This window comes from Hippopotamus amphibius, chromosome 2 (genome assembly GCF_030028045.1).
Source record: "Hippopotamus amphibius kiboko isolate mHipAmp2 chromosome 2, mHipAmp2.hap2, whole genome shotgun sequence".
Classification (NCBI taxonomy): Eukaryota; Metazoa; Chordata; class Mammalia; order Artiodactyla; family Hippopotamidae; genus Hippopotamus; species Hippopotamus amphibius.
This window is the reverse complement of record NC_080187.1, coordinates 70432976-70460028: the sequence shown is the minus strand read 5'-3', so window position 1 is coordinate 70460028 and position 27053 is coordinate 70432976. Positions and strand designations below refer to the sequence as shown.

General features: G+C 34.2%; 1 protein-coding gene across 4 annotated transcripts in view; it reads right to left on the bottom strand.

Annotated features, from left to right (window-relative positions):
* Positions 1-2412: 2412 nt before the first annotated feature.
* Positions 2413-27053, bottom strand: part of GKAP1 (G kinase anchoring protein 1) — a 67829-nt gene continuing 43188 nt past the window's right edge. For 2 of the 4 annotated variants that reach the window (XM_057724830.1, XM_057724828.1), the window contains exons 8-13: positions 21422-21578; positions 12576-12673; positions 8762-8825; positions 5828-5898; positions 5056-5133; positions 2413-3932 (exon numbers count right to left, since the gene is read on the bottom strand). In XM_057724830.1, coding sequence (XP_057580813.1) covers positions 3882-3932; positions 5056-5133; positions 5828-5898; positions 8762-8825; positions 12576-12673; positions 21422-21578 — 519 coding nt within the window. In that variant the 3' untranslated portion in view covers positions 2413-3881. The remainder of the gene's footprint in view (positions 3933-5055; positions 5134-5827; positions 5899-8761; positions 8826-12575; positions 12674-21421; positions 21579-27053) is intronic. The other 2 variants (XM_057724829.1, XM_057724831.1) reach the window with 2 other exon arrangements.

The window sequence follows — 27053 nt, the reverse complement described above, 5'->3', positions numbered from 1 at the left end:
TCAATTCTAGTATTCTCAATAATACATTTAATTAAATGTACTTTTTAGGTTTTTTAAAGTGAGCAAATGATATGATGCACGTGAAACATCTCAGAGTGGTACAGAGTAGCTGCCTCAAACGATGGCTAATATAATCTTACACAGTATAATCTTATATAACATAATCTTCTAGGTCATCCAAAACTTGGAAGCATTCTCTGGGGCATCTGAATTGTCCCAAGGCATAACACTAAGTACTATGATTTCTGAAACATTTCTTTAGGTATGTCTATTAAGCAATTATATCAGTGAGTGATGTCGCTTTTAATATTCATTACCTTGGTTTACTCTGCTGCATAGAAGCCTTTTAATCTGATGTAGTCCCACGTTTATTTTTGCTTTTGTTGCTTTTTATTTTGGTGTCAGATTCAAAAAATCTTCACCAAGACTTATGTCAAGGAACATGCCATCTATGTTTCCTTCTAGAAATGTTATGGTTTCAGGTCTTACATTCAAGTATTTAATCTACTCTGTGCCACAGAGAGAACTAAGTGTTGAGAATAATGTCACAATTCTTTGCAAGGTTCATGTAACTTCATGGAAGAAACCAGACACATAAGCAATGATGACATTAAGTATTTTTTCTTATTAAAGACTGTCATGAAGTGGAGTCTTTCATATAATGCTAGTTTTGGAGGCCAATACCAGTATTTATGTGTTTATCTTTGTTATAAAACAAAAAAACCTCTCTGTATCTTAATGAATCATCTGTATTTCACTGACTACACTAAAAAAAAAATCAATCCCATAAACTACTAATAGATTATACCAATAAAAAATTTATCTTCATTCCTCGCCCACATCAACACTCCTCCTGTTCTCAGTGTGTCACATTTCTATCCTCAAGCCAGACTGTTCTTTACATAAATATTTCAGCCCAAATTTTGCTCCTTTTGCACAGGATGTTCCTCAAAAAATTTAGAAAAAAGGTATCCACCCTCCAGAAACTACCGGGTTGGCCAAAAGGTTCACTTGGTTTTTTTGCGTAAGATGGCTCTAGTAGCACTTGTCTTTAACTTAATTTAAAACAATTTTGTTAGACTGTACGTGACAGCTGTCATATCAGCATGCACTTAAAAAAAGATTTATCAAAATTGGTGAATTTTTATGTAGCCATTTTAATATTGAAGATGGAAGAAAAAAAGCAACATTTTTGGCATATTATGCTTTATTGTTTCAAGAAAGGTAAAAATGCAGCTGAAATGCAAAAAAAGATTTGTGCAGTGTATGGAGAAGGTGCTGTGATTGATCAACCATGTCAAAAGTGGTTTGCGAAGTTTCACACTGGAGATTTCTTGCTGGATAAAGGTCCATGGTCGGGTAGACCAGTTTAAGTTGATAGACATCAAATCGAGACATTAATTGAAGAACAATCAACGTTATACCACGTGGGAGATAGCTGACATACTCAGAATATCCAAAGGAAGCACTGAAAATCATTTGCACCAGCTTGGTTATGTGAATCACTTTGATGTTTGGGTTCCACATAAGGAAAAAAACCTTCTTGACTGTATTTCCACATGAGGTTCTCTACTTAAAGAAAACGTTCCATTTTTTAATCAAATTGTGATGGGCGATGAAAAGTGGATACTGTGCAATAACGTGGAATGGAAGAGATCATGGGGCAAGTGAAATGAACCACGACCAACCACACCAAAGGCCAGTCTTCATCCAGAGAAGGTGATGTGTATATGGTAGGACTGGAAGTGAGTCTTCTATTATGAGCTCCTTCCAGAAAATCAAATGATTAATTCCAACAAGTACTGCTCCCAATTAGACCAACTGAAAGCAGCACTCAACAAAAAAGCATCCAGAATTAGTCAAAAGAAAACACATAATCTTCCATCAAGATAATGCAAGACCACATGTTTCTTTGATGACCAAGGAAAAACTGTTACAACTGGGAAGTTCTGATTCATCCACCATATTCACCATTGCACATTTAGATTTCCATTTATTTAAGTCTTTACAAAATTCTCTTAAGGGAAAAAATTTCAACTCCCTGGAAGACTGTAAAAGGCACCTGGAATAGTTCTTTACTCAAAAAGATAAAAAGTTTTGGGAAGATGGAATTATGAAGTGGCCTGAAAAATGGAAGAAGGTAGTGGAACAAAAGGGTGAATGTATTGTTCAATAAAGTTCTTAGTGAAAATGAAAAATAAGTCTTTTATTTTTACTTAAAAACTGAAGGCACTTTCTGGCCAACCCAATATCTTGTGCAGGTTTTCTCAATTTCCAAACAATGTGATATCACACTCTAGTAAGTATGGTAATTATTTTTGTTGTTGTCATTACCCACCCACACCTTCTATTTCCCCTGAGCATAAGCCATTTGAGGATATTTTGTATGTCCTATAGAGTTTAGCATGCACAAAGTGCTGAGGAAATATTCACTGAGCTTAAATCCGACTGATTGTGCTATAAGCAAAACAATATTTTCACACAGTTTCTGAAATTTTAAAAAATCAAACATAATGGAAGAGTAAATTAATTTTATTGACTGATGAAAAACTAAAGTGATAAGAAGTATGAACAGTAAACAATCTTTGAGTTCTGCTGGGATTCTATTTTTTTCTTTTTCACTTTAAGCCAAAAAGACATAAAATTATAGACCGTTAATGAGCTAATCATTTTAAGTTTCTTCAACAAAAACTGCATAGTTTAGCAGTTGCACAGCATTAAATATATACACTTTTGCAAAACCCTGAAAGTTTTAATTTTTGTGTTGACCTCAAAGGCTAATGGAATCACCTATACTGGTCAGATTCTGAGTTTCTTTTCGCTTTTCTGCCACCCTGTAAAGAAAAATAGGGTAAATTATTTAAGAAATAACATTTGGGGACATTCTCTTTTTAAGAATAAATGAGATCAAAGGCACTTCTGACTATGAAAAGGAAGCAACTTCTTTTTTGAGTTTGTTGCAAATTTGAAGGAACATACCACTAAATTATTTTTACATGGTTATTTTTACAAATGATCAAAGTAGGTTGTAGAAAACAGTTACCTATTTGAACTAGTCTGGACTTACTATGATCACCAGTATCTTTATTCTTTATAGCTCATCTGCACTGTCCCAGATTTTTTTTTAAATAAAAATTTTGATCAAAATAAACAATTTACTCCATATGATCGGCAAAGTTGTTGATTCACTTCATTACCCTTTTGGGTAACTCAATTTCTGATTCAAGTTCTGTATAGTTTTGTTCATACAAGACAGCATTAGAAATCTAATTTTGTTCATCAGTGGGTTGAAAAGAAGATTATACTTTTCATATTGCTCAGTGACATATATAAATCTATATTTAATTTGCTCCAAATGAAACGCCATCAATGGTATTTGACTTAAGCCAAAAAAAGAGAACGGTAGCTTAAATAACAAGAAGTATTCTTCATTAATTACTTTTAACACATCATTTTCTGTCTTATTCTGATTCAAAAAGCAAATACTCATTTTAAAAATATGAAAAGCACAAAGTTACAAAAAAGAAAATTTAATCACAACTATTCTACCCTCCATTTTAACCATAAATAATGGTTTGATGTATTTATAATAATCTTATAATTTTTCTACATTTTTATAAACTATGGTATGGCAATGACACTCAAATCACTAGAATCACCTAAGTAGTAGTATTTTAAAAATTCTGATGTTTAGACTTTGTCCCAGCCTATTTATTTATGATAATTAGAAGTGGGTTGAACAATCTGAAATTCTGATCATCAGCCAAGTTTGGGAACTACTTGTCTGTAAAAATACATTTCTTAGAGTGAGGGTTAGATCAGGGGCACATGGAACCCAGACCCACTTAATAGTGTTGGTAGCTTCTCTTTGTTTCATCCTTTTACTGCTTATAACTTCCCTCTTGGTGTTCAAACACATCTACACCAACCTTCTTTAAAAAAAAAAAAAAATCAAATATAAGAATGCTGTTATTCACTCCTGACCAGATAAAAGTTTTGCAAAGATTCATTCAGAGAAGAAAATTATGAAGAGGTTATGTGAAACTTGAGATGTATGATGACAGGTATTAAAAAACAAGATTTATTTCCTGATTGCAGGGAAATAAAAAATAAATTTACTAAAAAACTTTCTACAATGTAGATACCCACTATACATAGGTACCAATTTTACAGAGCTTAAAACTCTTACCTTGCTTCTAAATAAGAATTTCTTAAAAAGTAATAATAATTCAAAGATCCTTTTCAAAGCTTCTGGCAAAGGGAATCTTCCTTCCTGGACTGATGAGATGTCAAAGCTGGAGCTAAACAACTTTTATGTTCTCTAGGCCACCAGCGGTGGCTTTCAAACTTTTTTGACTATGACCCTACATTACTTAACTCATTTTATATCACAGACACATAAATATGTATATACAAATACATGTGTGTTTGTGTATATTCACACATATACACATATATTGAAACAAAGCCCTGATACTGTTTACTGCTTCACCCAGAAAAGAATGATGAATGCCAGCTTGTAAATGCAAAAGAAATGATAGAATTAGAAAAATCACTATTTTGCAACTACCAAAATAATAACTGATACAAATATCAATTCGAATGCTAAAACCATTGGGTAAAAAGAAAAGGATGTTCACACAATCTCAAACTGTAACTTCACATATTATTTATTAATTACAAGGAGGGAAAGATATCTTTACAATGAAGATATCTAAGCGATATTGCTGTTCCCAAATGATCAAACTTATTATATAATGGCATAAATGTCATTATGTACTTTCCCTCGATATGATTCACTGGCATATGTGCCATATCGTCTGTGTAGTACCAAAGATCTTTTTGAATTACTTTAGTTATTGCTATATATACCAATATCTAGAATAAACAACATTTTCTAAGATGTAAATTACATAACCAATAATAAAAAATTATTAATATGTTTGGTGAATAAATTTTGGTCTAAGAACAAAATAGTACATTTATTCTCACATGTATATATCTATTCCAAATGTATTATTTGTGATGAAAACACTTTCATAATTATAAGCATACCTGATATTTGGCTAATTCTGCTTGTAATACTTTCACTTTAGATCTTTCTTGTTCTAATGCAGCATGAAGTGAAGTTACCTATAACCAAATATTCAATAAAAAAAGACTTTTTTTGGTTTCTTTTGGTAAATACTCTTAATTCTGAACACTTACAATGATGATTCTTGACTACGAGATTAATGAGCATCAGAAGAGAACATCTCTCCCCACATACAATTTCAATTAGGCATTTTACTCAGCTATATATTAAAGATAGGTAAGACAAGCTCACTGTTCTAAGACAAGACCACGTAATAAGGAATGGGAAGGGGAGAAAATCAAGTCCATGAACAGGGTTAAGTTCTGTCTGTCCTTTTGGAACAGCGTAAGAAATCTGTCCTTTCTATCTCCATATATTCATAGTCCACATCAACTAAAATACAACCCTATCTTCCCCTATTCTTTTTCTTGCATGCACAGGCTTAGCTGCTCCGCAGTATGTGGGATCTTCCTGGAGCAGGGATAGAACCCGTGTCCTCCACCTTGGCAGGCAGATTCTTAACCACTGCGCCACCTAGGAAGCCCTCTATCTTCCCCTATTCTTTAGGACATACATACCTTCCTCAGTACAGTAAACAGAATCTTCATTCATTTGCTAATACATCATAATAATGAAGTACAGTTTACAACAATTTCTTGCAGTATTGATGGGCTGTGGTTTTGTTTAGTCAAGTGTCAATTCAGGACTAAAGAATAGCTTAATAAAATCAGTCTTATATACAGTTCTTCTTACCTGTATCGTTAGCTCATTCTTGATACTTTGTGATTCATCAACTTGCAGAAGTATTTCTGCTTTATCTTTCACTGACAAAAAAGGAAAAACAGCAGTATAATCTTTTCAATAACTCAGATACTTTAACAATACTTTTCGTGAACCAAGACAGCAGTGCAGTCAGGCAGAGAGTAGCCGTCCGCACACCCTCCTAATTGTCACTGGTGAATTCTCATCATCATCACCACAAGCAGTTTGTATTGGAAACTTTACATTTTCTGTGGTGTTAAAATATTAATTGTATAGATATGACAAAAGATTAATTTTTTCTATCTATACCAAAAAGGACAAGGACACAGAAAACATTTTACGTAGGGAAAAAACTTTAAATACCCTGACTAATCTTAAAGCAAGATTTTAAAAACCATGTAGAGTGTTTTTGTTTTGTTCTGTTAAAATTGTCAAGGCACGCGTACTATAAGGCCCACAAAAATTACTTGTCTGACTTTTCATACCATTAAAGCACTATCAAATAAATGTAGCTCATATAGCACAGTTATTCATATAACATCTGTAGTCTCAGAACTATTCATTTGTCTAGAGGTTTTTCCCTCTTTGGAGAAGCAAGAAATCTATCCTTTGGCCTCTATGTTCCCTAAGCTTTAAAAATTTCCACATTGCTGACAATTTCCTTAACCTATGGTAAAGGCTAATACATGAAAAACTAATTCTTCAACTCTGAAAACAAGCTAGGAGAGACTGAAGAGGTAAAACTAATAAAATGAGTAAAGGAGGAAATGTTCAAATATATAAGAGTACTGATATCACCACAGCTCTACCAGCATAACACTGTCATTCAAATATGACATGCACTAAGGTGAGATACTATATCACAAAACAAATCAGTCTCTCTCAAGAATCAACTTGGGAACTTTAACCAATTAACTTTAACCAATTATACTTTTTCCTCCATCCTCAGAATTAAATGCACTCATTGAGAGTGATTTTTAACAATTATGTAATATTTAACTACAGTCAATTTTCCTATAATGCTGTTTTGTGTTTCAAAGAGACTGACACATCAGGGAACAACTTGAACATAACATGAATTGTGTACTTGCTTAAGCACAATTTTATGAACACACAAAACTGCACCCACACACACACCTCAAATATCTACCACTGTGTCAAGACCACACCAACTTTCCATCCTTCCATCACTTAACAGTAACACACACAAGCTGAATTCCCTCTGAAACCTACTTCTACAGCAAACTTTAGGTTGTCTTCAAAGTAAAGTGCCGTGTTTATTATAGTAAATAATATAAATGGTGTTTAACCATTTTAACATGCATAAAACTGTGTTACTCTTTTTATTAGGTTCCCATTTTTTTAAATGTGTCACTGATGAAATTTTTGAGTGTTGTATGCTCCTAACTCCACTTTCCCTTATAAACTTTGCGGTTTTAACTGTACGATTTTACAGAGATTAGTGATTTTTAGGAACACATTGTATTATAACATAACTGACTATATTTACATTTATATTATAAATACAAGAGTTTGTAAACTCTAATGTACTGTGAGTTTTTTTCATGTAAAGGTCCTATATAAAATTCTTGTACTTGGACTACTTATAATATTATTTACTGGTATTATTTACTGCTAGGCATTTTTAATCTATTTTTGAGAGTAAGTTTTTATCAGTTAACTTTCTCACTTTTCACAAATGTGTCCTTAAGAAATATTACTTTTTATGTATTTAAAAATTATACATCCAATCTTCAGATACCCTTAAATTTCTTCAATTAGAAATATATCCTGTAAACAATTATTTTATTTTCATAATTTTATTCAATAAATGGTCCACATGGAGCTCAGTGGCATGCATAGATCTAAATTAATCTCAGGATATTGATATCTAATTGTTCAAATAATGCCTTTTCCCATTACTATTTAACTTCTATTTTATCATAGTTAGGCTGTATAACAGTTAAGTTACATTATAAAAATAGTAAAGTTATAAAAAATGTTTGACTTTACTTCAAGACTATATATTCTGTTCGACTGGACATGATTTCTGGTTTTCCCTCTTATTGTTTTGATAACTGTTATTTAATAGTTTAAATTTTGGTTGGACAATTCCACTCCCAATATCTTCATATCTGAAACAATCTGGGGTATCTTATTTAGTTATTCTTTAAGATGAGCGTCATAATTTCTGAAGTGCTATACAGTCCTCACAGGAGCTATATTTGGGATTTCATTAACATTTATTAACAAAGGAAATTGTTTTTCACACTTAACTTGTCTATTCAGAAGAAGACTTTCTCATCTATTCGTGTCTTGCTCTATGTCTCTTTTATGGTTCATTTTCTTTTGCAAATTTAATACATGCTTCCCTTTCTGTTATTAATGGAAATTTTTCAGAAAGCTTTCAAGGTTAGTGTCACCATGAATACATATTCAGGAATGCAACTGATTTGGGGGTTTCATATAACATCAACTTTACTAATGTTATTATCTCTATTTTTGATTGATTTCCTTGGCTTCCTGCTGGTGATCTATTGCCAAAAGTTTAGAGTGGCAGCAAAAGTATGAAGGGGCGGGTGGTGGGGAAGGAAAAAAACCTAAAATGATGATAGGCCTTCTCCTCTAATAATTAATAAGCAGAATCTTAAGCAAATGTTATTCTTGTTTTCCCTCTAAATGTAGTCCGATAATTCAAAAGAATTGAAATTTCAAGAGTTTCTTACCTGAATAGTTGTAAACTTGTGTAATACTAAGGTGCTGTAAGAGAGACTTGTAATAATAAAATTATCAACAAAAATCCAGTTTGTATCATTTTGGGAAACCTTTTTATTTTGTTGAGTTAATAAATCATATATCTTGAAAAGTTATCTTCAAATATTTTTAAGATTAACTTTTAATTCTAAAAACACAGAAATCACTTACTTTCACCTTCCTGAAGCATTTTCAATAACTGTGCATTTCTTGCCTTTACTTCTTTATACTTTGCCTAATAATTAAAGAAAAAAGATTTAATTTTTAAAAAAGTAAATGATATAATTGATTTACTACCAATTTATGGAGCTATGAATTCTAGGCTTGCTCAAAGACATAAATTACTTCTGAAAGAAACAAGATGGAAGAAAATGTATTTAGAACTGTCTATAAATTAAATCCCTGGTATAATAACATAAATCAATACTATAGGTGATTGAAAAACAGAGTAGAATAAAAGTGGAGAAAATGCAGAATAAAACTAACTTTTCCCAAAGAGTCTCTCTTTTCTTCCTCAAATAAAATCCTTATACAAGTCAAAACAATTATATGAAAACAAAAAGAAAAATGATTCATAGTCTATACCAGTACTATACTAGAACTCTCTGTATCTGTTCTATATCTGCCACTGTCCAATATGTGGCTACTAACTACTGGAAACGTGGCCAATGTTACTGAGAAAATCACTTTTAATTGTATTTAGTTTTATTTAATTAAAATTTTAATTTTATTTAATTTTTACTTATAAAAATTAAAAATTTTACTTTTATGTATTTAAAATCCATGTAGTGTATTAATTTTATACCAGTTAAGGCTTTACTAATCTTGTTATTTCATTAAATATTGTTAATGTAATTTCTGACTGAAATGAATTAGTAATTTATTGAAATATCTTTTTATTTTTCAGCTTCTAAAAAAATGGCTTAGCTTCTTATCAAACTACATAAATGACACAATTATACATTACAAACAATTTAGGAATTGTGTTCCCACATTAACATCTATATTTTGGGGAATTTTCCCCTACACTACACTTATTCAACGTATCTTATAGCACACACTGAAGTATTTATAAATATTTAATATACATTATAGAAAATAATATATTTAATAATTATAGAAATATAAGAGGTCAGAGAAAGAAAACCGATCAATACAAGAAAATTGTCATTTTCTTCTCTCAACGTGCACACAGATATGTACAGAAGTTACCAGATTCAAAAAATCTTTCTTGTAAAACAAAGTTGATGTATTTTAAATTAAGCCCAATAGATGACTTTTACTACTCTGTCCAGTAAATTGCTGAGGATAAATCAATAATGTGACTGAGTAACACTGCAGACAATACACTGAAGGGAAGAAGCAAGCACCATAGTAAACATAAAAGGGAGTAGGACTTTTGAGAAGCTAAGAAATGAAGGAGGGAAATAAGTCAGACGGAAACATAAAAATATGAAGGGTTAAAACATACACAGTCAACTACAACTATACGCACTATGAATACAGAAATATTTCTACTGGGAATGTAGAACTGTATCCACAGACTGAAATTCTCAGTCTCAGGGCTTCAATCAATGTCAATATCTCATCAAACTCTATCTCTAGCTCAAGCCTCTCGTCCAAGGTTCAGATGAGTGTATATGGAGGCACGTCTTTAGTTAGTCTTCAAGGCCTAAAGCCAGCTCATAAAGCAAAAATTGCAAATGAGCATAATTACCCATGAAAATTCTTTATACCGCCCATAAAAATAACATATAGTTTTGCATATACAATCCTGAACAGTAAATGTATCTATGAAAACATAAAAGTATAAAATCCTAGCACTGTGCAATGCCCTCATTATTATTTTTAACTTCATGAAAAAGAGAACACAGAAGTCAAACGCACACATGTTGTGACTCCAACACAGATGTTCGACATCCTGAACATCTATGCCTGCATCCACAGCCATTTCAAATTCAACATGTCCAAAACAGGATCTATTAGTTCCCATTCCCCAAACCAGATAAAATGTGTTCTTCTTCTTACACTTAATACCTATTAATTGTGTTACCAGATGGTCTTCACTCCACACCTCACCTACGTGCATCATCTTCCACAAAACAATTCTCATGCCACTTCCCTTCTAAAACCTTTACTGCCCTCTTTGTCTAAAATGCAAATGCCTTCAAATTCTGACTTCAACTAACATCTCCAATCTCACCTTCTACAACTTCCCATTTCTCTAAATGTCAGCAACAATGCATTTCCTATGATTCTCATGCTTTTGTATGCACTGTTCTATCTCGAAAAACTTTTTTTTTTTTTGGTGAAATCCTTACCAATTTTCAATAGCGGCAATGGATTCATTCCTGTTTTGAGCTGCTGAAGCACTCTGTCAAATCTCAATAACAAATTCTACACTGTACTGCAATTATTTACATGATTATATTCTCCATTAGACTCTCAGCTTCTTACTAACTCATCTTTGTATTCACTGTGCCTAACACATGGTAATCGCTCAACAAAAGCAAAAAGATATATAAATGACAAAGAAAAAGCTAAAGGAGAAGTGGGTGCAGTTCAAAAAGGGATGACTCTTAAAGGTATGAGTAGAAGAGGAAGGAAAATATACGAACCATCAGGGCTGGAACTTGACTTTTTTTTCACTATTACCGCTACATAGGGTCCAGAAAAGTACCTGGCATATTACAGGCATTCAACAAATAATTATTGAGTGAATAAATATTAGTTCAAAAAAAGAATGATACTTGAGATGAGTAAGAGATTTTTTTCAAAAGCCTAAGAAAGGAGGAGAATAAAAGGTTTGTGATTAAAATAAATTGTATAAATGACAAGTGTTGGCCAGGATATGAAGAAATTGGTACTCATGCATTGGTGGTGGAAATGTAACATGGTGCAGCTGCTATGAAAAACAGTTTCATTGTTCCTTAAAAAGATAAACATAGAATTTTACCATGTGACCCAGACATTCCACTCTTAGGTATATAGCAAAAGAACTGAAAGCAGGGAATCAGATACTTGTACACCTATATTCACAGCTGTATTATTCACAATAGCCAAAAGGTGGAAACAACACAAGTATCCATCAACAGATGAATAAATAAAAAATGTGGTATATACATAGTGGAGTATTATTCATCCATAAAAAGGAATAAAGTTCTGATACATACTACAACAGGTTGAAAACATTATCCAAGTGAAATAAGCCAGACACAAAAGGACAAATATCATATGATTCCACTTATATGAAGTACCTAGAATAGGCAAATTCACTCCAGGACTGCAGTAGAAGGGGAAATAGGGAGGTTAATGGGTTCAGAGTTTCTGTTTGGGATGATGAAAAAGTTCTGGCAATAGACAGTGGTGATGGTTACACAACATTGAGAAAATACTTAATGCCACTGAATTGTACATTTAAAAATGGTTGAAGGGACTTCCCTGGTGGCTCAGTGGTTAAGAATACACCTACCAATGCAGGGGACATGGGTTCGATCTCTGCTCCTGGAAGATCCCACATGCCACAGAGCAACTAAGCCCAAGCACCACAACTATTGAGCCTGCGCGCCACAACTATTAAGCCTGTGTGCCGCAACTACTGAAGCCTCTGTGCCTAGAGCTGGTGCTCCACAACAAGAGAAGCCACCACAATGAGGAGCCCACGCACCACAAGGAAGAGTAGCCCCCGCTCGCCACAACTAGAGAAAGCCCATGCACAGCAACGAAGACCCAACACAGCCAATAAATAAATAAATTTATTAAAAAAATAAAAATGGTTAGAATAGCAAATTTAATGTTATATGTATTTTACTATGATAAAAATATACTATCATTCAGATTATATATAATTAATGAGTTAAAAAACCTAAATAGCAAAAATATTATTCCTATCAATCAAATATTAAACATATTTACACATAATAAAAACAGAAAATGTACAAAGTTACAGAATTATTTTAGTTTACAACAGTAAATATATACAAACCTCCCACTGAGTGATCACATTTTTCAGCTTCTGGATTTCAGCATCTTTTCTCTCAAGTTCCAACTTTAGTCTTTCAATTCTTCCATCTTTCAGAACTACTTCCTAAAGGGGGAAAACACCATTTTAGAACTAAGATAGTTCTACCAATTCTGATTTACAATATCCTTTTTGAAGGTTTAAGAGGAAAAGAAATCCCAATTTTAATTCATTTTCTAAAGCAACCTAAACTGTTGACTACATTTCCACTTGTACTCAATTTTATAACTGTAATTATGTACAATACAAGCAAGTAACATATTATGCCTAATCTCAAACTACAAACATAACCTAGAACAATATCAGGGCTTGGAAATGATATTTCCATCCTGGAATAAACATAATAAAAGTGGTCTGTGACAAGCTGTTATAAAAATCTAAAAGAATTGAAAACTTATGAGAAAAGTACAAAATAAATAACAATACAAAAGCCAAAAATAAATAGCTTTTCTCTATTTCAGCAATTAACACATAGAGGATATAACTATAAAAAACATTTTCTCCAGACAGCAATAAAAAATATCCCTAAGAATAAAATTCAGTAATTTTCAGGATCAATAAATGATAAAATATTGAAAAGGATAGAATCTTTATAGATGGGAAGATTAAAATATTACTAAATATTAATTTGTACATTCAATAAAATTTCAATAAAAATTTCAATAGAGTTTTGTTCTTTGGAACTTAGCAAGATAGTCAAAACTTCATCTGGAAGAATACAGGATAGAAACAAAAAGTCAATGCAGTAGAACTTGCCTACCAAACAATTATATACTATATAGCAAAAATAATTAAAACAGCATGTCATGGCACCGAGGCTGACAAAGCAATGTACCAGAAAAGAAGTCCAGAAAGAAATTTAAGACACAAGAATTTATTATAACATAACTAGCTATGGTATTTTAAAGAACTGAGAAAAGGCTGAATTACAGAATAATGGTAATATGTGGGACAAATGGCTAACTGGGAAAAATCAAGTTCAATCCCTGCCATCTTGTACAATATACCAAAATAAATAAATTTAAATGCAAAAAAATCAACTCAAAGTCATACTTTTGATAATATATATTGGTTCTCTTTATCTAATGAGTACTGTGGGAACATAATTTTATTCCAAAAATACTTAGTGAGCACCTAAGTGCTAGGTGCTAGGTGCTGGGTGCACAATGGTGAACAGAACTGAAAAGATTCTTGCCCTCATGGGACTTGTCTGGTGGAGGACGCAGATATTACATAAAGAAATGCCGCACTCAGAAACCAAGGTTTAAGCAATGAAGAAAAGAAACACAGTGCTATAAAGGGAATAATGTGGATTATTCCCTGGTGGATCAGGGAAGCTCTCTCTGAGGTCATGACACTTAAGATGAACCTTGAGTGATTAGGTAGGAACGGGCTAAGTGAAAAGTGGAAGGAGGTAAGAGCTTTCCAGGTAGAAAGGACAGTATATATAAAGGCCCTGAGGCAGGAAACAGCCTAGAGAATCTGAAGGACAGTAAAGAGGCAAGCATGGTTGAAGCTTAGTGAAGAAGATGATTTTAGAAAAAAAATTTGGATCAAAATCAGAAATATACATATTATTACAATGGCCCAGGAATCTCACTTCGAGGAATTTATCTTAAATAGATAAGTGAGAGGGGAGTATCTATGAAACTGTTCACTACAGATTATAACAAAAAAATTGGACATCAATTTAAATGTCCAACAATAAGGACGTAGGCTAAATATATAACAAATTTACAAAACTGAAAACTCTGAAATCACTAAAAATGAAGATACAGAATCATAAAATACATCTGTATGATCCCCAGATTATAATACTATATGCAAAGAAAAAATCCTTGAAGGACATACACCATTTTAATAACTCTCTTAGAATCTGAGATTATGGAAGATTTCACTTTATTGTTGAAAAATTTCCTTTCATCAAAATTGTTTTAGGGACTTCCTAGGTGGCGCAATGGTTAAGAATCTGCCTGCCAATGCAGGAGACACAGGTTTGATCCCTGCTCCATAAGATCCCACACGCCGAGGAGCAACTAACCTAAGCCCGTGTGCCACAACTATTGAGCCTGAGCTCTAGAGCCCATGCGCCACAACTACTGAGCCCAGTGTGCCACAACTACTGAAGCCTGCGTGTCTAGAGCCCGTGCTCTGCAACAAGAGAAGCCACCACAATGAGGACCCCACACACCACAATGAAGAGTAGCCCCCGCTCACCACAACTAGAGAAAGCCCATGCGCAGCAACAAAGACCCAGCACAGCCAATAAATTAAAAAAAAAAATTAAAAAACTATAAAAAAATTGTTTTATACTCAGTATATAATCATTGAATAATATAAAATACTATTTTAATTTTAAAAAACACAAGTATTGGGGCTTCCTAGGTGGCGCAGTGGTTAAGAATCCGCCTGCCAATGCAGAGGACACAGGTTTGATCCCTGCTCCAGGAAGATCCCACATGCCGTGGAGCAACTAAGCCCATGTGCCAAAACAAACAAACAAACAAAAAACACAAGTATTAAAATAAAATCTTTATAATATGACTAGCTATCATCTTTGAATAGGAAAGCTCTTCTGAATATAGGGAGAAAACAAAAAGGAAAAGACTGATATATTTAACTTGATGAAAAATCTCCAAAAACACTGAAACAAAATCAAAAGGCAAATAAAAAAACTAGAAAAAACAGTCACACCCATATGCAGGCATATGACCCATAAAAAGTGAAAAAGTGTACAATCTCAGAAGTAAGCAATATTATATCAAACAGGTATATTTAAACTTTTATCTCAGTATGGATAACTGAAAGCAATTTAGCTGTAAACATAATTATTTAATGTAAAAACATTACATGTGACCCTTGGACAATATTGAGGTTGACGCCAACCCTCTGCGAAATCAAAAGTCCACATATAGTTGTATATAGTTGGCCTTCTGTATATGCAGTTCCTTTGCATCCGCAGATTCAACCAACCTCAACTGAAAAAAATCCACGTATAAGTAAACCCAAGCAATTCAAATCTGTGTTTAAGGGTCAATATAGTACTTAATGATCTGAATTGCTCATCATCTCTGTATTTAACTGAAAAGTGGTCCATGTATGTTTCTACATCATTGGAGAAAAAGTATAAACTCATAGCAAAGTAGGACACAACAATGTAGTTTTCTCCAGGTGAAAGAGATTAGGGTCAATTTTTATCCCACTGCATCTGCAAACTGGGGATCATAAAGATACCTATCAACTTCATAGTTAACTGTGAGAACTGAATGAAATAATCATTACAAGTACTTAATATAATATCTGGCAAATATATGCTAAGCCCTCAAATATTTATTTTTGCCATTATTATAATTTCTTCACTTCTCATCAGCTATTTCCAGAATTTCTACAACAAACATCACTTTTTAAAATAGAAATCATACTGTTTTAATGTATATCCATTTTTATGAAGTCCTATGTCATTAAATACATTTTAAAATCATCTTCTAAGTAGAAGATATTATACTAAAATGAAGATAAAAGGGTGTATAAGGGTGTAATAAGTCTATGTCCACAAGGGATTTGTAACCAATTAAGAATGATAACAAATAAAGATGTGCTGTGTGAAATGTGCCATAAGAAGAACAAAATGCTATGGGGTATAGAAAAAGAAGGAAAGATCATATGGGATTGGGATAGGGTAATGAGAGAAAGCTTCAGAGAGGAGATGGCATGTGAAATGAACCTTGAGCAAAGCTGGAAAGGATTCAGCATTGTGATAGGAGTGCTCTGTTCTAGCTAGGATTAAAAACTGGAAAGAGTACAGCTAAAGTTACGTAGGCTAAAGCTACACTGTAGAACAATGCTTTCAAACTTATTTGACAATGACCCATGTTAAGGAATGTTTTATATCATGACCCAGAATGCACATACATGTTAGTGTATATATGTATATTTGTATGTTATGTATATATACATATATACACAGAAATTTCATAAAATATGAACAGATGTCACATACGCTAATGACTTTTTTTTTTTTTTGGTTAAAGCTGGTAGCAATCTACTAAACTGATTTCAGGACTGGTTAAATGGGTTGGGACTCTTAGTTTGAAAAGCCTGAAGACTTTAAATGTTAGATCAAGGACATTTGCACTTGATTCAACAGACATTGAAGCTTAAGGACATGGTGTGGCAGGATGGGAGTCTTGCCTTTTAAAAAGTCACCTGTTGGGCCTTCCCTGGTGGTCCAGTGGTTAAGACTCCGCGCTTCCAATGCAGAGGGCGCGGGTTTGATCCCTGGTCAGGGAACTACAATCCCACATGCCGTGTGGTGTGGCCAAAAAATTAAAAAAAAAAAAAAAAGTCATCTGTTAGCACTGTGTAAGATAAACTACCTAGAATTAGAAGGCAGGAAGCATAAAGACTTACTAGGTTACTGAAATTATACCAATAAGAGATAATGAGAGCTTAAATTAGACAAATGTTAATAACAATGGAAGAGAAAATAGATCCAAGAACTATTTCAAAGATTAAAAACTCCCAAACCTTGAAAAACAGAAAAGTGAAAAAAGAGGTTCACAGTCTGAATATCTGGATAAAACAATAAAACCAAAAACAGAAATGATGAAGTCAAGCCAAATGCTTAGTTTGGAGAGTAAATGACCTCGAGTTTTGACATAGTGAGTATAAGGTATTCATAGAACAAGAGAGTGAAATATGCCACAAAGGCAATTAATAAAATAGAGCCACAAAGGCCATTAGAGGGAATGCCAGTGAATCTGTGAAGAAGTTAGTAAACTCACATCCTGCTGCTAGAAGACAATGCTGATACACATCAAGAGCAACACAGATGTTTACATGCTTTGATGCAATTACTATTTTTAAGAATGTATTCCAAGGAGAAATTCATTAAAAAATTAAATATATGAATATATTCAATGAATATCAAGTGATCAATTCTAAACAACCTAAGTGTTCAACAACAGGGTAATGATCAAACAAATCACAGCATGTGGATCTGACAGAATATAACCATGGCTTATATGCGGGGCTGCCAGAAACTTTATTCCTGATCATTGTTTTAAATACCTATGCAGCTGGCATTTTCCTAGAAAAGCACTATTCAAAAATGAAACCAAATGTTAAGACTGGTTGAATTAGGGTGGATTTATTTTTCACCTTTAAAAATTTCTGATATATTAATGTACAGTTTAAAAGGATTTTATTTAACCTTTGCAAAAAGAAGGGCTTGCTTTCTCTGAAAAAGGAGGGCAAAGAGAGGAAGGAGGTAGATAAAAAGGCAGTAGAGTACTTTTTAATGGCCTCAATCTTTCTTTTTTTCCCCACTACACTCAATGACATGACAAAAATCCTAATCTTTTTATTTATGAAAAATTTTGCACATGTAAGTGAATGACACATGTAAGGTAAAAAGACAAACCAACATGCAGACTATATGAACATTACCAATATTTTGGCATCCCCCATGTGCCTCTCCCCAATCATATTCCTTTCCCCTACTCTCCTGAGAATATCCACTATTATGAATTTTGTGTTTGGCATTCTCTTCCTTTGTTAGTGTTTTACAACATATAGATGTATCCCTGAGTAATACATTAAATTTTCTATTTTTTGAAACTTATATAAATGGAATCAAATTATTACTATTTGGTGACTTGCTTTTTTCATTAAAGATTATGTTTTTGATATTCATCCATGTTGCTATGTATTGCTGTAGCTTATTCATTTCTCCTACTGATTTTGTTGTCACAAACAACTGAGTTTAGATCATTCTTCTTGAAGATGTCTCCAGGGTTTAATCTAAGGTAGAATTTCTAAAACATACAGCCTCCTCATCATCTCCAACTTTAAAAGTTAATGCCAAATCGTTCTCTAAAATGGTTATACCAAATTACATTACCACTAGTAACTTGTTATTATTGTTCTACATCCTTACCATACTGCATATTGTCTGATTCCTATCACTAGTCTTCACCTTCCTTCAGTTTTTCCGAGGCACTACAGTGAAATTAATATTACCACGTAGAACTTCATGCTCTGCTCAAAAACTTTTAAAAATCCTTTATTACCTCCTGACTAAATCATAAATCAGGCTTTTAAGTCCTCCACAATCCTTCCAAACCCACTTTGCCAAATTTATACTATATTCCTCTATGAATCTTGTCTTAAATTGGTTTATTCTTCACTGCCTCCATTCTTTTAACTCACGGCATTCCAGTTTCTTCTCCTTCACCTGTGCATGTTCAAATTCTACTGTCCCTTATAATCCAATTCAAAAGCTATTTTCCAGACTTCCCTGGTAATCCAATGGTTAAGACTCTGCACTCCCAATGCACGGGGCCCAGGTTCAATCCCTGGTCAGGGAACTAGATCCAGCGTGCCACAACTAAAAGAGCCCGCATGCTGCAACTAAAGATCCCACATGCTGCAACTAAGACCTGGCGCAGCCAAATAAATAAATATTAAAAAACAAGAAAAAAAGCTATTTTCTCCTAAGAAAGCTATCCCTCATCTCCATTCCTATGAATTACCTTTTTTGGACTTACCACTTTCCACCTTGTACAAAAACAGTTTATCTATTAAGTGCATGCTGTGTACAACATGTTCTGCTAAACATTTTATATCAAATTGCTAATTTTCATAATAGTCCATGAAAGGCATGTAAGTTCATTCCAATGTAACACATCTGATAAGCTGCAGTGCTATATTTTGTGTTATTAGGTTTGTTTGATTTCAGAGACTGTTCTCTTTCTACTATACTGCACTGTTACTTTGGTTTTAAAATATCACTAACATTACTTAATAATTTAATTAAACTTATGTGTACTCAACTTTGCTCTACAAAAGATCTGAAACACCTAATTATTTGCTCAAGTATATTAATATCCTTCTTACTATCCAACAGTGGTCTGAGATGGCTTAAAAAAATAAGATATGAACCACAAAGGGGAAAATCATAATCAGTGTAAAAAAAGGAAACAAATATGCTAACTGCAAATGGAAACATGGTTGCTTGCACTGTACATAAATGCTGTATTGAAGTAAAAAGTTCTTAAGAATCTGGCTTCTTTTGTATCCTATATAACACTACATAGTATTTAATTTGTTGAATGACTGATTTTATCAGAGGAAACAAAAAGCTAACAGAAGAGAGTAAAAGGATGAAAAATGGGCTTTTGCATTTGGAATAGCCACTGCAGGAATTTATTAAAGTCAGAAAAAGATGAATCAAAGGACCATTAAGGGACTTCCTTGGTGGCACAGTGGTTAAGAATCCACCTGTCAATGCAGGGGACACAGGTTCGATCCATGGCCTGGGAAGATCCCACATGCCACAGAGCAACTATGCCCGTGTGCCACAACTACTGAGCCCATACACCACAATTACTGAAGCCCATGCACTCTAGGGCCCGCATGCCACAACTACTGAGCCTGCATGCTGCAACTACTGAAGCCTGCACACCTAGAGCCCATACTCTCCAACAAGAGAAGCCACCACACTGAGAATCCTGCGCACCGCAATGAAGAGTAGCCCCCACTCGCCGCAACTAGAGAAAGCCGTCATGCAGCAATGAAGACCCATGCAGCCAAAGGGGGGAAAACAAAAAAAAAAACAGAAAAGGACCACTAAGTGTCGATAGAAATGAAGATATGGCAAAAGTCACACAGCACTGATTTTCAGAAAAGAATTTATAAACACTTTAAAAAAACACTGTCCAGCAATATCTGGTTAGCCAGAAATTAAATTACAATAGGGAAGGCAGACAGTACTGTGAGAGCCAATGCTGTGTATTAGCAAGAAGGGAATACCGGAAAATCAAGGAAGTAAGGGGAAAATGGTCATGGGGACATTACTGAAATTACTTATTTATATATAAGTTCCAGGCAGGCTGGAAGAACAGTTATTGATGGATCAGAGATCAATGTAAGATAAAGAACAGATTCACAGTTTAAGAGGAAGTAAAAGAGAAGACTGGTGGTTGTGGTGAGAAAAATAAATGCAGACTTAGAGGTCTCTATATGATAAGATCTTTTCTTTCTTTCTGTTATTTTTCCAAACAATATTTTAAAATGTGAATACCATTCTTAGCTAGTGAGCCTTACAAAAACTGACTGCTGACCAGTCAGTTTGCAACTCCTGGTCTGCAGGATAAAATTGTAACTTCTCAGTTTCACATAAAAAGACCTTTATAATCTAAATCCAATCTATTTCTCTAGTCATGTTATCTATACTTCTTAGATGCAGAATTTTTCAGTTTCCTAAATATTCAGTCTAAGGTTTTTCATAGCTCTGGGCCATTGCTTTTGCAGTTCCCTTAAGTTTTCTCTATTTTTTCAGTTTATACAGTTATTCACCATTCAAAATCCAACCCAAATGTCAATTCTTTACATACCCTTCCCAATTCATCCAAGGAGTAATCTATTACATTTTCTACTCAAAAACCTCTTTTTTATTGTTCATATCTCTCTTAAAGCCTTCATCATATTGAATGATATTCTCTTTACAGTCTACCTCCTCTTATCCCTACTACTCTGAGTGTCTAAGGCAAGGATAGTCTTATCCATCTTGATATTCCCACTCCCCTACATTGGTGCCTAACAATACCTAGCATTATAGCACATGCTCAACAAATATTCATTAATTAATGAAGTATCTCATACTTTTTAATATGAATATCTGTGTAATAATGACTAAGATAATATCCTAAAACTGTAACTTTATACAACCATAATTGGATTCCACTGCTTATGCTTTTTAAAAAAGAAAAATAATTTCACTGTGATGTTAAGACAATTTTCTATTTTACATGCCTGGTTCTGTTCATGAGCTGTGCAAATATCTGTTCCATTATATTCTGTAAGCTGTTCTCTTCTTTTTTCTCGAATAAGAATTTTATGAACATCATCTTCCAGTCTATTGAAGAATCCTCCATCATGTGATAAAGTCTGAGAAGAACTCAATTCCTGTCAAAAATGAATTAAGAATTACTATCAAGCAACACAAAAGTGCATGCATTTAAAAAACCTAGTCAGCCACTAGAAGGATAGAGAATGAAAAGAAATGGTAACACAGAGACAATCAACTATCTGATTCTTCTCTCTCTCTAGAATATAACCAGTAGAGACACACTTGCGAATGTCCTTTTCTTTACTTCATATTTTTTGAGTTGGGTATTGCTTAATTTTTAAATTATTTTTTATCCATATACCATACAATTTACCCATTTAATTTGCACAATTAGTTTTTAATACATCCACAGAGTTGCACAACCATAACCCATTTATAAAGTTACATCAGCCCAAAAAGAAACCCAGACCTTATTAGCATTATCTCCCATTCCCTCCTGATCCCTCCCCTCAGCTGTTCCCTAGGCAACACTAACCTACTTTCTGTCTGTATAGATTTGGCTGTTCTGGACATCTGATAAAAATGGAATCATACTGTATAAGGTCTTTTGTGACTGGCTTCTTTCACTCAGCAAAATGTTTTCAATGTTCATCCACATTATAACATCTATCAGCACTTCATTCCTATTGCCAAATAATATCCCATTGATGGATACACCATATTTTATTTCTCCATTCATCAGCTGATGGACTTTTGAGCTGTTTCTACTTTTTGGCTATTATGAATAATGATGCTGTTAGCAATCATGCAACAAGTTTTTATGTGGACATGTTTTCAGTTCTCTTGGGTATACACCTGGAAGTAGAACTGCTGGGACATATGTGTAACCTTTTGAAAAACTGCCAGATAGTTTTCCAAAGCAACCATACTATTTTATAACCTATCAATGTGTCAGTGTAGGAGGGTCCCAATCTTTCCACATTCTCACCAATACTTGTTATTATGCATCTTTTTAAAATTATAAACACCCCAGTGGGTGTGAATGAGATTCATTGTGGTTTTGAATTGCATTTCCCTGATGGCTAATGGTGCTGAGCACATTTTCATGCACTTATTGGACATCTATATATCTTTTTGGAAAGATGTTTATTCAGATACTTTGCACAATTTTTTGTTGCTGTTTTGTTTTTTTTTAACTACATGGAATTTACTTTATTATTATTTTTAACTTTTTGGCCACACTGCACGGTATGTGGGATCTTAGTTCCCTGACCAGGGATCGAACCTGCACCTCCTGCGTTGGAAGTGTGGAGTCTTAGCCACTGGACCACCAGGGAAGTCCACTTTGCCCAATTTTTAATTGGGTTACTTTTTATTTTTGAGTTGTAGGAGTTCTTTATATGTTCTAGAAACAAGCTTCTTATCACATACATGATTTGCAAGCATTTTCTCCCATTCTGTGGGTTTTCTTTTCACATTGTCGATGGTATCCTTGGTATCACAAAAGTTTTAATCTTGACAAAGTCCAATTTATCCAAGAAATCACTGCTTAACTCAGGATCATCAAGATTTACTCCTATAGTTTATAGTTTTAGCTCTTACATTTAAGTTTGTAATCCTTTTTTTTTTTGGGGGGGGGGGGTACACCAAGTTCAATCAACTGTTTTTATACACATATCCCCGTATTCCCTCCCTTCCTTGACTACCCCCCCCCCACCCTAGTCCTCTAAGGCATCTTCCATCCTCGAGTTGGACTCCCTTTGTTATACAACAACTTCCCACTGACTATCTATTTTACAGTTGGTAGTATATATATGTCTGTGCTAATCTCTCGCTTCCTCTCAGCTTCCCCTTCACCCCCCGCCCCCTCCCAAACCTCGAGTTCTCCAGTCCATTCTCTGTATCTGCTTCCTTGTTCTTGTCACTGGGTTCATCAGTACCATTTTTAGATTCCGTATATGTGAGTTAGCATACAATATTTGTCTTTCTCTTTCTGACTTACTTCACTCTGTATGACAGACTGTAGGTCTATCCACCTCATGACATATAGCTCCATCTCATCCCTTTTTATAGCTGAGTAATATTCCATTGTATATACATGCCACATCTTCTTTATCCATTCATTTGTTGATGGGCATTTAGGTTGCTTCCATGTCTTGGCTATTGTAAATAGTGCTGCAATAAACATTATGGTACAAGTTTCTTTTGGGATTATGGTTTTCTTTGGGTATATGCCCAGGAGTGGGATTACTGGATCATATGGTAGTTCTATTTGTAGTTTTTTAAGGAACCTCCAAATTGTTTTCCATAGTGGCTGTACCAACTTACAGTCCCACCAACAGTGCAGGAGAGTTCCCTTTTCTCCACACCCTCTCCAACATTTGTTGTTTCCAGATTTTGTGATGATGGCCATTCTGATCAGTGTGAGGTGATACCTCATTGTGGCTTTGACTTGCATTTCTCTGATGATTAGTGATGTTGAGTGTAATCCATTTTGAGTTACTTTTTGTGTATGGCATGAAGAATGGGTCCAAATTTATTCTTTTGCATGTGGCTATCTGGCATCATTTGTTAAGAAGATTATTCTTTTCCCATTGAATTGTCTTGGCACCCTTGTCCGAAATCAATTGAACATAAATATAGAGGCTTCTTTCTGGATTCTTAATTTTATTCTGGCAACCTATATGTCTTACCCTCATGCCATACCACACTGCCTTAACTATGCTAGCCCTGTATTGCTCAAACCTTTACAGTATATTTAAAAACAATTTTTATATAAATTCTACACACAAATGATAAAGAGAAGACTGTATCACAATCTACTCAATTATGTAAAATTAGAGATTTTATATGTTCTCCAAGAAAAGTATCATTTCCTTTCCAACTTCCTGTCATAAGACAGAAACTGAAGAAAATGTTCCTCTCACAATCATAGGTTTTCCCTATGTCCCACATTCTTCAGCTTTAATACTCCCAATTTTACCAATTTCAATTGTATTTGTGAGCAAATGACCCAAAAGTTCAATGCCTACTCATCCTTCTCCTTTCACATTATCTTAGAGTGTTTGAAACAAAAAAACTGTATATCAGTGCTTAATATACAAATGATATTTAAAATGTTTGTAGAGCACTTTATATTTTGCAAGGCACTTACAGAAATATCCCTTTATCTGAATCTCATTAACACTGCAAGAAATTGATAGGGCAAAAATAATTTCCCCACAAAGTAATAGTGTCCACAGGAAAGTTAAATAACTTGTCCATGAGTGATTCTATTGCTAAGTGTACAGATATAACTCTAAGTCTAGGGCTTCATAAAATACTTCCAGTATATTCTGGTAAGATTTTATTTTAAAACAACGAACATAACAATGCTTAAAAGACTGCTGAGCTTCTATGGAAGGTATAGCATGATGATGGCAACTAATCAGCCTCTGGATTTCACTACCTTAAGTACTGCAGCTCCAGCTAATGTCCTCTGTTTTTTGATAGCATGCCTATCCCAAAGGGTACTCTGTCCTTGATTTTTTTTCTTTAGTGAGGCATAAAATTTCTTTTCAGCCTAAGGATAGAAGTTTTCAAAAGATATCTTGACAGGAAACTACAGAGAAATTAAAGAAAAATAAATAAATCACCACCACTCCCACAACACACACACATTAACAGAAAAAAAAAGAAAAATGTGGCAAGTGTAAGAACACAGATTCCTTAGTAAGTCTAGCCAATTCAATTTCAATTTAACTAAAATTTTGAGCACCTATTATGTGCCAAGAATATAATGAAAAAGACAGTATGGTGTTTGTGTAAGTTTAGCCTTATAGATCAGAACATATTTGAGAGACTGGACATAAGCCTTCACATTTGGGTCATTTTTTATGAAGGTGTCAAGGTACTAGATTAAAGAAACAAGACTGTTTTCAGCAAACAGTGCTGGGAGAACTAGATATAAACAAGCCAAAAGCAAATTTTAACTCTTTCTTCACATTATGCACAAAAATTAATTCAAAATTAGATCATGGAGAAGATTCTGTGAAGATGGCAGAATAGGAAGCACCAGGAACCTGTGTCCTCACATAGACAATAATGGCACTGACAGAACCTGTCTCATTTTGGAATAACTATTTTGGAACTCTGAAGTCTGTTGAAGATCTGTAACTTCCAAGGGAACACTTGGATGGTAAATTGCAGTAAATTTTGGTCAATGTCAGCTCTCAGCACAGTAGCAACTACCCATCCACCACCCTCAGCGATGTGGCAGGCAGCTGTGTACACCTTCCTGGAGCAGCTTAAGACAGCTTATGGGAGCCAAGAAAGGACCCTCTCCACCAAATAAGGGGGATCTGTACTCTGGTCACTAATTGCCACTTCAGACTACAGAGGTGCAGACCAAGAGACAAAGAGGCAGGAGCCAGTGTTGTTGCACCTCCCTTCATTTTTGCAAGCCCCTCCCCCTCCAGCAGAAGAAACTTTCAGTGGATTTAAAGGGCTAATGCCCTTCCCCCACCCTGCCACCCTTTCATTTTTTTTTTTTTGCTTTTCCACTTTTGAGAGCTAGACATTAAAAAACAGCCCATTCAAAAACAACTGCCTATGAGGGGAAAACTAGAAAGTGACTACAAATGCTCAAGGAAAGGCTCACAAAAGACCTAAGACATTAAGTTTACAACAATCAAAACAAGCAAACACAAAAACCCAAAACAGTAATAAAAAATACCAATCCCTAAGGAAGGAGGAGAATCTGATTTCCAGAGTTACTACATTACTAGACTCCAATGTCTCATATTCAACAAAAAAAATCACAAAGCATACAAAGAAAGGAAAGTGTAATTCATTGAAAGGACAAAAAGTCAACAGAAACTGTTCCTGAAAAAGGCTTATTTATGGTAGTTATATTAGACAAAGACTTTAAAACAACTGTCTTAAAAATGCTCAAAGATTTAAAGGAAGATGTGGAGAAAATCAAGAAAACAACGTGTGAACAAAATGGAAATATAAATAGGGATTTAAAAAAAGAAACCTAAAAGGGTACCAAAAAGAAATTCTGGAGCTAAAAAGTACAATAACTGAAATGACACATTCACTAGAGGGATGGAAAGGCAGAGGTGAGCAGGCAGAAGAAAGAATCAGTAAACTTAAAGACAGGACAACAGAAACTATCTAGGCTGAGGAACAGAAAGAAAAATATTAAGGAAAAGCAAACAGGGTTAAGGGACCTGTGGGACACCATTGAGCAGGCCAACATACAAATTGTGGGAGTTTTAAGAGAAGAAAAGAGAGGGAAAGGGGCTAAAAACTTCTCAAATCTGATGAAAGACATGACTATAAACATCCAAGAAGCTTACAGAACTCCAAGTAAGATGGACTCAAAAAGACCCACAATAAGTTACATCACAATAAATTTTCAAAAGACAATGACAGGGCTTCCTAGGTGGCACAGTGGTTAAGAATCCGCCTGCCAATGCAGGGGACATGGGTTCAATCCCTGCTCCAGGAAGATCCCACATGCCCCAGAGCAACTAAGCCCGTGTGTCACAACTATTGAGCCTGCACTTTAGAGCCCATGAGCCACAACTATTGAGCCCATGCGCTGC